This window comes from Macrobrachium rosenbergii, chromosome 22, assembly GCF_040412425.1.
Source record: "Macrobrachium rosenbergii isolate ZJJX-2024 chromosome 22, ASM4041242v1, whole genome shotgun sequence".
Classification (NCBI taxonomy): domain Eukaryota; kingdom Metazoa; phylum Arthropoda; class Malacostraca; order Decapoda; family Palaemonidae; genus Macrobrachium; species Macrobrachium rosenbergii.
The window spans coordinates 31,550,492-31,563,095 of record NC_089762.1 but is presented as its reverse complement, the minus strand read 5'-3'; the positions used below and the strand labels follow the sequence as shown (position 1 = coordinate 31,563,095).

Below are 12,604 nucleotides of genomic sequence, written 5' to 3'. Positions count from 1 at the left end.
TTTTACTTTATTGAATGGAAAATCTCATAGCAAATTAAACAGCATTGGTCGCCTGGAAACCGTATAAGTATCTGCATATGTTCTTCTAATAATGCAGGCCACAGTATTATGAAGAGACGCTTATTTTGTGCATATAATATTATTCAGTATGCTCTGATTCAACCGAAATGTTTGCCGTTGCTAAGATGGTCAGCCCTGAATGAGAACAGTTTTATCGTCAGTTATTTGTTGACAATGGTGTGCGGACGATGTTCGCGTAGCTCGTAGTGTGAAGTGTAATTTTTTTAGTGCCTAATTTGCGGTGTTTCATGTTAATATGCGTGAAAAAGAAAGCGTGCTTTGTGATTTTATTCTGTTCAGTTCTATGCCTATCAAGGAAAGTGGAGATATATTGGAGGTAAGATATTTGCCCTTAAATATAGACTTAACCATGTAACGTAGCTTGTGTAGTCTGCTGTAGTATGCTACATTGGCTCAAACGGTGGCCCGGCAGCTTATCAGTGAATTCAGACAAAAAAAATTTAATTCTGCAAGTCAGTTGTATAATATATTTCTTTATAACATAAGCTCTTTGCAGATATCACATTGAGCATGCGCCGTAATTAAACTAACTTGTAATAATATCTGACATAGGACATTCATAGACCTAAGTAACCTACGACAGATGCAAGATTTAGCTTAGACTCGCTTAAAAATGTACCCATGACTGCATTGGATGGACGTATTTTACGATTGTATTCTGTACTCATTTTAAGCCCTCTTCTTCTGTTTCAGCTGCTGCTGTCCTGGTGATTTAGGCTTGGCTATTGATTTATTGGTGTAAGCCCAAATAATTTTTAAAAACACGTCAGTTGGATAGCTTGCTGTAAACCGGTTTCATATATCTCTGACTACCCTATTTGCTCTTGAGTTCCAGCGTACCATTTTCCAAATCATGAATTTTACTTCCCAGGGAAAATTGATGTAGGTTTAGACCGGTTGACTCAAGTTGGAAATTGCAGTCCAGGATAGGCCTGGGTCCATTTTCCGGCTCCGCTAAACTTCCTCATAATTTCCTAATCCCTTCCCCCCTGTCTTTAAAAGATCACAGCTAGGCAAAGTACGGCATATACCTGTACTTATGGTCACAAGTATCCGCTGTATTGCTATATAAATATGAGTCAGTTATGTAGGCCTAGGCATAGATGGAAAATAATCAATATAGGCTAAGTAAGAAAATATGGTTTTTGTACGATTTATGGCACCCTAGGTAAGGTTAAGTTGAGAATTTTCTGTGTTCACCTTTGTTCAGCTAGGATGAGGTGACTTAGTTTAGGATGTGTCATGAAGGGATATCTGAAGAGGCATCGTTGTGTGGTATTTTGCTTATATTTTTCCCATCTCATTTCATAAGATACGCAGATAGACGAATTCTAAACAGAGGGGAAGTACAGGCCTTGACCAGTACCAGAATTCCTCTTACAAAAGTTTGATTAACCTAAGTTTTACTTATTTAGGATAACCTCAAGTAATTTAAAGAAGTGTCCTAAGATGGGCATTGCAGTCCCGGTAAAGCACTAGACTTGAAGGAAGTGCTGGGGCTAACTGTAGCATACAAGAAGTTTACTGCAGATAGTCTAGCCAAGAATAGGGTAGCCTAGAATAATGGTAAAATTGGTTGAGATTGCCCTATCCCAAGTACTATGCAGAAGTCTTGAGCTGCCCTAATACAACGAGCAAGAGTCTCCTATATTCACTGTAAGATAGCAGTTGAAGTACTCATTAGTGGAGTACTCTAGCAGAAATGCACTAGTGTCTAGGCAAAATACCTTTCAGAATTTATGGTCTGATGAATATAGAAAGATTAATCTGGTTCACAGGAAAATATCCATTGCAGAACAATGTAATGTAACCTAATCTTCCCTTGCCCAGATCGAACTACCGTGTGATTGCTGGTGTATTCACCCCACCTACCCAGTGTACATTGTAACTAGGCCTAGACTATTGAGTTATTTTTACCCAATACGGGCACCTCCAGAAATAACTAGACAATAGTCATGGCCACATTGATCCACTGATTGCTGAAGTAAGAATAAAAATATCATTAGCATCTGCTGCTTCATGTACATTGTTTGCAACCTTTTTCCCTTATGCTCTAAATACCCATGTTTTTTCTTCCATAAAGGAGACTACACTTACCTATTTGTAGTAAGTAAGTATACCTTAGTTTTACCAGACCACTGAGCTGATTAACAGCTCTCCTAGGGCTGGCCCGAAGGATTAGACTTATTTTACGTGGCTAAGAACCATTTGGTTACTTAGCAACGGGCCCTACAGCTTACTGTGGAATCCGAACCACATTATAGCGAGAAATGAATTTCTATCACCAGAAATAAATTCTTCTAACTCTTCATCAGCCGGTCATGGAATTGAACTCCGGCCCATCGAATGACAGTCTGAAGCTCTACCGAGTCAGCCAACAAAGGCCTACCTATTTGTAGTTCTAGACTAGCCTTTATACAACCAGATTGGTATCAGACCTCTCACAAAGAAACTCCAACCTGACGAGTCCACATTCAGCCTTTCACTGAGTTGGGCTGGCTATAAAAAGCAGCCCATATGGTAAACAAACTCTGCTTCTGCAATAAAATATCTTTCTGTATGTAAATGCATCAAAAAGTGATGACTGGATGGTAACAAGCACCTTGGTCAAAGGATGATATACCTGTAGATGTTCTAGCTAGGGATGAAATACATGGATCGATCTGTTATTCAGCAGTATTTTTTGCAGAAATATACCCCACAATTAATACAAAGACTGGGGTTAAAAGTCCTGTTCTAGATTCCTTAATTTGCCTACTGTAACTGCCTTTATACAAAATGAATAGATGGTTAGGCTTGTTGAGTCATTGTTGTGCATGTATCTTGTGATCAACTTGTGGTATTAGCAATTATCAACAATTATATATTTAGTGAGGATATTTGGTCAGAAAGAAAATGTTCAAGTTTTTCATTGTACCAATGAGGGTTGAAGATGTGTGACAAACTTCAACTTTCATGTAACCATTTCATTGGTCATGGTTGTACTATTCATTTGCAGGTTCGTTACAAAGACATGTAAAGGTGTCTTGTAAATCTGGTATGAAAAATTTTCATTATAAGTGTGGTTCTCCTTGATCCACAGACACTGAACATACTACCAGCTCAGATTAATTGCTAGAAAGTGGTAGTCCCTTATTCATGACACTGGGGGATTAAATACAGAAATAGGAACAATGTTTCTCCACGTCATCTCTTTTGCTGGACAACAGCTCAGCTGTGGCAGAGGCAAATTATCGTAACCAAAGATGTTTGAATCAGATATTATAGGACCAAGGAAAAGGTATATGGTTAATTTGCTTTCAAACTACAGTATTTTAGGCCCGAAAAATAGTCATGAGTGATGTAAGCATACCCAGCATGAAGAAAGTTCCATGGGAGAAGTGTTGCACCTCAACAGAATTGCAACCTTTTCTTCATAGGACTCACAGTGCTCCTTGGATTGATACTTATTTTGGGAATGGTGAGCGTGAACAACCATCAAGAGGTATGCCTCACTGTTTTATTATCTTATGAATCTGGGCCTAGTAACAAGAGGAATGTCTGCACAGTCAAATGAGCAAGGATACATTCTTTTTCATGATAATGCCACAGAGATAGCAACCAGTTCACTCGTGAGTCTCTTTAGATCATAGCTCCCTTTCACCTTGTGAACCATTTCTGTGGTTCCAATGAAAAGAACATAACCCCCCTCCTGTGGTCCTGATGTCTTAATGAGGTACCTGAAGGTTACAAGCATGTGGACGTGGGAATAAAAAAACTTTATATGCTTATAGTTGTTCTACATGAAACTTCACTACCAGTGTCACTAAGGCAGTGTAGAGAACATGTAATGTAGACTCTATTTTAAGAACAATAATCTATAATCATATTTACCCTTGATAAGTTATCCATAGACTTTTGAAAGATTCTTCCTTTTTTTTTCACAGTCTACATCAAGTTTTAGATTCATCTACATTTTTTTTAGTGTCTTCATCATGTTGCCCAACTATTCTAACTCTATAACTCCCTCTTTTCACTGTATGAAGTGCTGAATGGCAGAAAATGTCATTTCAGAAGTGGACAGTGCCCATGTCCAGTGTCACTAAAGCTCTAGGGTGGGTTGCACAAGGTGCAACCTACGGCCATTTCTGGATGTTCGTATATAGGGTGTAGCTCCAATCAGGTGCTACTGGAGCAAGCATAATAGTTGCCCAGTCTGATCTGCATTCGTTACTACCTGTACCCGACGGCTCTTGAATTATTTAGCCAGCAGCTGTGTTACTTTGCTTGTCAAACATGATCGTACTCTGTTATGGCTTATGCTGTACCTGATCGGGGAAGATACTGTTTTTATAACTAATATTTGTCATCTATCCTGGTTTTATTTATGATCAGCTCTGAAATTAGCTGTGAGGGTATTCAATTACTAGATTTTTTTTTTTTTTTGCCCTTGGTACTGACTTGCTTGCTGAGGGTTACCGTACCTGTGAAGTGACTATGCTCTGTTGCTGATCGTTTTCTTAGCAGGTCATCACTTTCAGACTCCTTGTTGGTCACTAATTCAAACTTGGACCTATTTCTGAGCTGGATCTTTTGGACTTTTGGTAGGTCACTGCTTGGGTAACCAACGACAATTGTTCCATAACCAATATGGAAATGAAAGTTTGACTCTTTTAGTCAGACTTTCATTTGTCCTTTCAAGAGGGAACCCTATCCTATGACTGCTTCTTGTCTTCTCTTTTGTCTACCAGTTTTTTTCCAAATTTGTCTGGGGCAGATTATCACTGGGTGTTGATCCGTAGGACGATTATAGTAAGGAGTTTTGGAAGGTGTGTGCTTAATCTGTTCTTTCTTGGGAGCTTTGTTACAGAGTACCTCTTCTCTCACTTCAAGGTGAATCCTTTTAAGATCCTCAGGAGGCTAATGCAGAGGCGTAGCATCACTTTTACTGTATGCCATCATTAGCAAAATATTCTCGTTCCCTGTTAAACTGTGGGAAGGAAGTGCTTATGTGCTCAACCCTCAGTTTTCACAGATAACCTCATTGTTCTCTTCTTTGTTAGGGCTCAGGGAGTATGGTGATCTTGGATTTACATATGAATAACATTCCTTGTTTGGAAGGGAAGCTTCGACTTATTGCTCTGTAAGGAAATCAAAAATTATATTTTTTGTTGCTTTGCATGGCAGAGACATTTTCATTATGGCTTAGTCTTTCCCTTGTCTTTCCTTTTGACATGCTGTCAGTCCAAATGACCCATCTTAGCTTTCAGGATAATTTTCTTCTGGATATGCTCACAAGGAGAAGGAGACAACTTTTCGTACAATCTCCAAGTTTTGCATGTAATACTTTTTAGTTTTACAGTAACCCACTTGGCTACATCAGCTCAACTTCAGAGTTAAACAGTCTGTCATTCTTCCATTTGTTCAGTCTTCCATAAGACTATGGCTGCCACTCCATCAGGTCATCTTTGTGAGGTTTGGCAGTCTTTTAGCAAGGGGGAAATCTTGGATTCCACTTGGGGTTGGAACCTGAATGACAGGCTTCCCTCCTCTTTCTACAGCAGGAAACATATAGGACACTACATAAAGTCAAGTGACATTACATGAAGTCCTAAACAGTTAATGAGAAATTCCTGATTAGGTTTAACACGAGTATCCATTACTTTTCACGGTCCTTATTTGCAGTAGCAGTCATGTCCTAAATGTCCCACAAAAGTCCCCCTTTCCACCATCTGAGTATATGTCTGAGTCCCAAAGCACCCTTAGTTTTGAAAACTGGCCATTCTCTGTATACCTGTTGCATAGTCAGCAACTGCAGTTTCATTCCATAGAATTCTTTACTTTCATTTTGACTCATTAAATCATTACTTTCTTGATCCTTTAACTTCTTCAAGGCTTATAGTTAGTTGTGGTATTTACCAATACTTTCCCCCTTAGTGTGTTTCATGTAGACTAGACTTCCTCATAAGTCAAGTTATCTTTGTATGGGTATATGGGTATAGTATTTGTAAACATATGGCCGTTCAACCTGGTCTTTCAGCTAGTTCCTAGCTGTTTTTGTTTATTATTGATATGCCTATGCACATGTGTATGGCTGCTCTGAGGAGGCAGATAGTACCTTAGTTTTATTATCATTTTCAAGAAGGACCACTGCTTACTGTACTTTGTAGCACTTTCAGATATCCACAATGAAATATCCACGATGAAATTGACAAGCAGTAGAGTACTTGTAAAGACTGGCCCACCTGTCACTGGGCATTTTACATTACTAAGAGGTACTATCACAGGTCAAAAGTTTCTGAGTCAAGTGGGACCTCCTCTGCATCTGAGAGCACAGGTAGAACTAAGCAGGCAGTGAAGCTCTAAGTTCATTAAGCTGTAGTTTCAGTTTCAACGAAAAATGGAGCAAAACTTCTAGGATTTGACAGTGAATGTTTCTTAGGACATCCAGGCCAAAACCTCATAACCCCCCACCATGATATCAAAAGAGGTCTCCACCTCAAGAAAACCTTCAAATGAAGTTATCAAGTATAGACGTTCATGTTACATCGATATATTGCGTGCCACCTGATGATAAATCACCCCATGATGTTGGCACATCGTATGAGGCCTCTTCCTCTCTACCAGTAACCCTTATAGGCTAGATACTTTAGTTGCACTCTCTGGTAGTGATGCTGCGTGCCTTAGATGTAGATATTGAGGTGGGTTCATGTGCACTGCCTTCTTGTGTAGCATGCACTTTTCATCATACTTCAAGCTCAGTTAATACTTCTGCAAGGCACCACTCGCCCAGTTCCCACTCACAGAGAACAGGATTGGTTGAGTCTTTCCCTTCCCATGGTCGTGCAAATAAAGATATTAAAGCCTCTTCTGAGCTCTTCTCTCATTATTCAGAGCTTGAGTTGTGTGGCACGCCTAACCTCTGGCAACTCAGCCCTTTTTTTCTATTTGAATTGCAGTTTACGGGTAAATTCATAATTTCAGTAGGTAGACTGTGAACCCTAGTTTTTATTTGCAGCTAGTGGTTCCGGTGCCTGGTCATCAGACCAAACATTCAATCATAAATCGAATCACGACACGTACAGTGATTAGATTTACGATGTGTCATCATGGAAATTTTGAAGCAGTATTTATTTTTAGCTCGTTTTATACTTATTTGTGCCTTATGCATAGTCTAAGTCTTTCTTCTAGCCTAGTTATAATTCGCAATTCACTGTCGATCTGATGAAAAGATTCCCAGATTTATCATGCTGTTGCTCAGTTAGGTTACAGGCATACTGCGCAGTATCCTTGACATCTTAGATTTGTGTTGTATCATCGCTGTAAAAAAAATATTGTTCATTGTAAACAATTTACGAAATGATAAATGATCCACATGTGTTAATTTGATTTCACAGTTATTGAGTGCCGTTAGTAATTCTTTTCTTCTCATTTCCAGGAATTATAGTGGAATGCCGAAGTCCTCAAGTCGAGGAGGAAGGGTGAGTAGCACAGTGGTGAAGGGTTACGAACTTTATTGATTTAACATTCATGTATGGACCTTCTGATTTGTGCGTCTAGTGAAAGCGTCAATACAAATCAGGTTGTGTGGAAAAAATATGTTTTCGTTCATTATGTCAATATGTGCCTTGTTATTTGATGTGCTTTAACACATATTTCCCCCCTTTTTTTTCTTGACTGTATTGTTGCAAACAGAAAACTTGGCTTTTGTGAGACCCACTTTCCCTTCATGTTGACTCACTAGAGTTGTTTCTTTTTCCAACAGATACATCTTTTTCTTTTATGTTGGTAAGTGAAGAGGTAGAACGTTTTAGAGACTAACGACATAACTTGAGTAGCACTTAAAAATGATTTTCACGTGATGATTGTAATTTTAAGAGTGAGTCGAGTTATCAAATTTTCACATTGAAGGTCTACTCAATTGGTTGTTTAGGTCGTGAATTTTTCTTTTGGATTTAAAAATAAATCTTGTTAATAACCCTATAGCACTAAGGTTTTTGTAGTTCCAGGGGTATTGCTGTATATTTGTAGCTGCTTTTAAGCAGACATTTATGGTAAAGTGCACAAAGAGTTTCCGTAGTTCCAGCAACGTGGAAAATGTACGTGAGTGAAATTTTCTGTGTTGGAAAGGAAATTCACTCTGTAGCCGCAATCCATTGATTATCCATTACAGTAGTCGCTTGCCCTTGGTGGCTTGCCTTGTCTGGTAATGCAACCTTCATTCAAGTCACAGGTCACTGCTGTACTTAGAGCGGTGAAAATGGAAGTGGTGAGAAATGTGAAATGGTAATCTGAAATGACATGACGTAAGACTTTTTGCGACTGCATGTTTTATAAGCAGGTTGTATACTTTCATGATCCCGACACTGATATATCAAAGTAGCATTTTTTTTAGTTTTATACTGTTCAGAAGATTTTTTGTTTGATTTTTATATTTCTAAGAGTTAATTTTATCACCATCAGGAATCTACTTACGCAACTGCTAAACGCCGGATTATATTAAATCATTATATTGCTTAAGTCTTGAATACTAATCTGTTTATCAACGGATTTCAGAATTAAAGTGTTTTACATTGTTTATGCGTTGCTTGTGCACGGAAGTGTCGACTGTGAAAAAAATACAATTGATGCTAAATTATGTGTTGGTGACATTTGAGTGTTTCGCGAAATTAATAATTTGCAGTCCTTAAAGCATATATATAACCGTGTTTAAACCTTAGCGCAGTGTATTGACATGTTTAGAGGAAGTTTTAAATGCTTTAAGTAATTCTTCAGGAATGGAGGTTAATACGTCGAAATCAGTTGAATCACGTTTGTTATCTGGATCATTTTGCTTCATGCCCTGATAAAGGTGAACATTTAACAGTAAAAGTGACTTTGACGTTTCATAATTTTTTAAAACTTCGCACCCTTTATCACATTGCTCCCATGTCGGTAACCTCTTCCCCCACCTCTCGCCGAGCTGTGTGGATTGCCATCTATGTCCAAGAGCTTGGGTCTAGAGAGAGAGAGAGAGAGAGAGACGTTGACCCTGCGAACAAATCGGTATGGATTAGATAGTGTGTGTGACACCCAATTACGGTACAGTACGATTCCTTGGTTCAAATTCATGTTGTGCGTGCTAGTTGGCAGGTGTAGCCTTATCTGTTCCACTTTTCTCACACACGATTGATTATATTGTCATGAAGTTAGCGTTATATAATCGATTTTACCATTATATTCCAATTGAGTGTCAGGTTTTGTATTGAAATGGCGTGACCGTTCAAACTACACTAAGTTTTGCCCCTCGTATGTTTTATGCGTAGGATACATTAGCGTTGAATTTCTCTCTCTCTCTCTCTCTCTCTCTCTCTCTCTCTCTCTCTCTCTCTCTCTCTCTCGTAATCGGTTTTTGACAACGGCATTGTGAAATACTAGTAATTTTATAACAATTTAATCCAGTTTTATCGTTTTTAGTATGTTTTTATCAATTTCGGTCCAAACTGAAATGGCATCGAATACTTTTCCTCATGTCCATTGTTTTCAGGTGGTTCTTAGTCAAACATTTGTTTTGCATCAGTAGTTAGCATTCGTAAGAAAAGAGAAATCTGAAGTTCCCAGCAGGATGGGTGTAATATTAAACATTTCGTACTTTCAAAAATCATCCAGGGTACTGTGTTAGAAAGTGTATTTGGTCGTCATATTGAATAGGCTACTGATTGCCCGCTTTTATTCAGAGAACATTTCCAATTCCCTTATCATGATGCTAAGTGTCGCAACCGATATTATGAGTTTGTTGACCGTAAAAGATTGTGAAATGAAGAGATAACGGGGGCAGTAAGGGTTCTTATGTAGCCTTTTGTATCGCAGATCATCGCGTTTGGTCAAATAAAAACTAGCTCGTTTCCTCTTAGGTTATGTAGAGTTAGCAGCTTATAGATATGAAATTGACAGTTTCAATTTTAGAGTGTATAGTACATGAACGTAATTTTTCGGATGATGAGGACTAAAGTGAGAAAAGATATATTTCAGATTTAGTCATTATTAAAAAACAGAGGATCATGAAACTTGTAGAAATATATGTTCAGCAATGTTGTTTTAAGTAAAACGAGCCTTAAGTTGTTAATTTACTGACATTAGACATTCGTTTTTATGAAGTTAAATACGTGGATGCCTTAATTTAACCTGCCATGTTCCATGTTTCAGTGGTCCGCCGTTAAATAGTAGAAATACGATTTCATCTTGTTCCTCCTATACTGATTTTAATGTTTTGAGTCCTATTATAGATGTAGTTTTGCTAATCAACTCTATTACTATAATTTGGCGTATAGCAACCCATTTTTTCCGCATGCGTGTCATGTCAGTCGGCTGATATGTAGAGCACGGGAAGACCTATCGTCCGTTTATTCTTTTTTTTTTATATTAATATGGCTCTTCCCAGAACAGTAAGTAGTATTTGATGTGAGTTCTCATTGCTCATAATCTTCATGGAACTAAATAAACATGCTGCTGTTTCTAACAATATCGTTCGTTTCACGATGCAGTTATATCATTCAGCAGTATTCTGAAGAAGTCTTACAGTCATGACATTTCTTGTTTACGCTTGTCATCACTTCCATTTAGATCTGAGGAAATATTCAGTTGAACAAAACATTGTGGCTGGCGCACCTCATCAGAGGTTTCTCGCTAGGAGATTTATGAGCAAGATTAAGGAGGGGATGTATAGTGCACATTGCAAAGAAGAAGACTGTCTGCACCCGAGACCAATGTGTTTTTGGCCCTCCCTTTGCAGTATAGTGTAAGTGGGTATTGAGAGTAGATGGTGCCCTGCCCTCCACTTCTCACCCTCCTCTTCCTCTGTCACTACAACCTCTTGAATGGCGCGCATCCCCGCCGTCTACATCACAGACTACGACGACGGACTCGTCCAGGCCGAGCCCTATTGGGACTGCTATTACGCTCTCATGGTAGGAAAAGGAACGAAAGCATCCTGTCTTGAATGACTCTCCTCACCCGATAACGATTTGCTCTTTGTGGTGTTGGAATGTGCTGAGTCCAGTAGGTTGCTATTAAAAGGTGGACTGTGCATCCAGAGACTGCATAACGGGAGTTCGTGGTGGTGATGGTGATGGTAATTATAATAAGTTCGGAGAGACTTGGATGTGATATTTTTATTTTGTGTATAGCGTAGCTCGCTAAAGTAATACCATAACCATCTACTAACACAGTGTAAATTTATCTCTGCCCTCTCCTAAAAGAGCCAGCGGAGGTAGTGCCTTGGTCGGTAAGATTAAAACGGTTCGTCTCTGACAGATAGAATGATTAGACGTTAGTGGGCCAACATGGTCAAGGTTTTTTTTTTTCGTGATGTGTGAGTTGTTGTGTCTGTAGACTTGGACTGTGGTGGTCATTGTAGCATTTACTAATGCTTTATTATCACAAAGTGAATGTACTCAGAGCTAACGTATTGAAATGTTGAAATAATCTTGTGAAACTTGATAATTCATATTTGTCAGGAAGTAAATGTTCTTTCTGTAGTTGGGTATTTATTCATCAAGAATTATGCCTAATGACATAACCCACTGACATTAATCTAATTTGCTTATGTTAAGTAAAACTGGTTCCCATCCTCACTCATCATTCAGTATCTTGCAGATTGTGAGATGTTGCCTAACCCTAGGATCAAAGATATTATATATGAATTTTCGTGAACATTGGAATTTTTTTTTTTCAGTACACTGTACTGTGTTTGGTTCTGACAATTCAAGCATACTTTTGTTAGGTGTAATTATGTACACATAACCTTTTCAACACGAAGAACGGCCCCTTCCTTGGACGAGAGGAAGTACATTTGGCAAGTCTACATAATAGCGTGAAATTGCTGCAGTTACGATGGTGATCAGTGATGCCTGTTGCTCATATCATCTCAGTAGGTTGTGAAGAGTCCAGAGTCCAGACTTCTTAATCCCTTTGAAACCCCACCTTTAACGTAAGGGCCCGTAGTGGCATAAGGCTAACTTAATCTAAACCCTCAAACATAACTTTATTATCAGATGATTCTTAAGTCATTAAGCTATCAACGGTTACACGCTGACACACACACACACACACACACACACACACACACACACACTATATCTATATCTATATATATATATATATATATATATATATATATATATATATATATATATATATATATATATATATATATATATATATATATATTAAATATTACACACACGCGCACACACACCAGCAGAGGGCGTGACTCTAGCAAATGTTATCCTTCCGTTTGCAAGCTAGTTTATAATTATCTGGTTAAGGTTGTTAGCCACCATACCCTCCTCATAAAATGATCGAGGTGTCTAGTCTATGTGCCAACGGCGTTTCTTGACTGTCACAGATCCAAGTACTTACAGACATTGCATAACTTTACAGATCACCAGATCAGCGGTGCGCAAACTCGTGTGTGTGTGCGTGTGTGAAATCACGTATGTATACATGGCAGTATATTCTGATGGTAACGATGATAATTTCGTATATCGCTATGATGAATGATCTT

At 38.5% G+C, this 12,604-nt stretch overlaps 1 protein-coding gene across 39 annotated transcripts in view; it reads left to right on the top strand.

Moving 5' to 3' along the window:
- The first annotated feature begins 26 nt into the window (after window positions 1-26).
- The window catches only part of l(1)G0196 (inositol hexakisphosphate and diphosphoinositol-pentakisphosphate kinase), a 525,389-nt gene continuing 512,811 nt past the window's right edge, over window positions 27-12,604 (top strand). For 19 of the 39 annotated variants that reach the window (XM_067124576.1, XM_067124571.1, XM_067124569.1 and 16 more), the window contains exons 1-2: window positions 37-397; window positions 7,499-7,541. In XM_067124576.1, the coding sequence (XP_066980677.1) occupies window positions 309-397; window positions 7,499-7,541 (132 nt within the window). In that variant the 5' untranslated portion in view covers window positions 37-308. Of the gene's footprint in view, window positions 398-7,498; window positions 7,542-10,831; window positions 11,007-12,604 lie in introns of those variants that run through there. The other 20 variants (XM_067124531.1, XM_067124543.1, XM_067124535.1 and 17 more) reach the window with 10 other exon arrangements.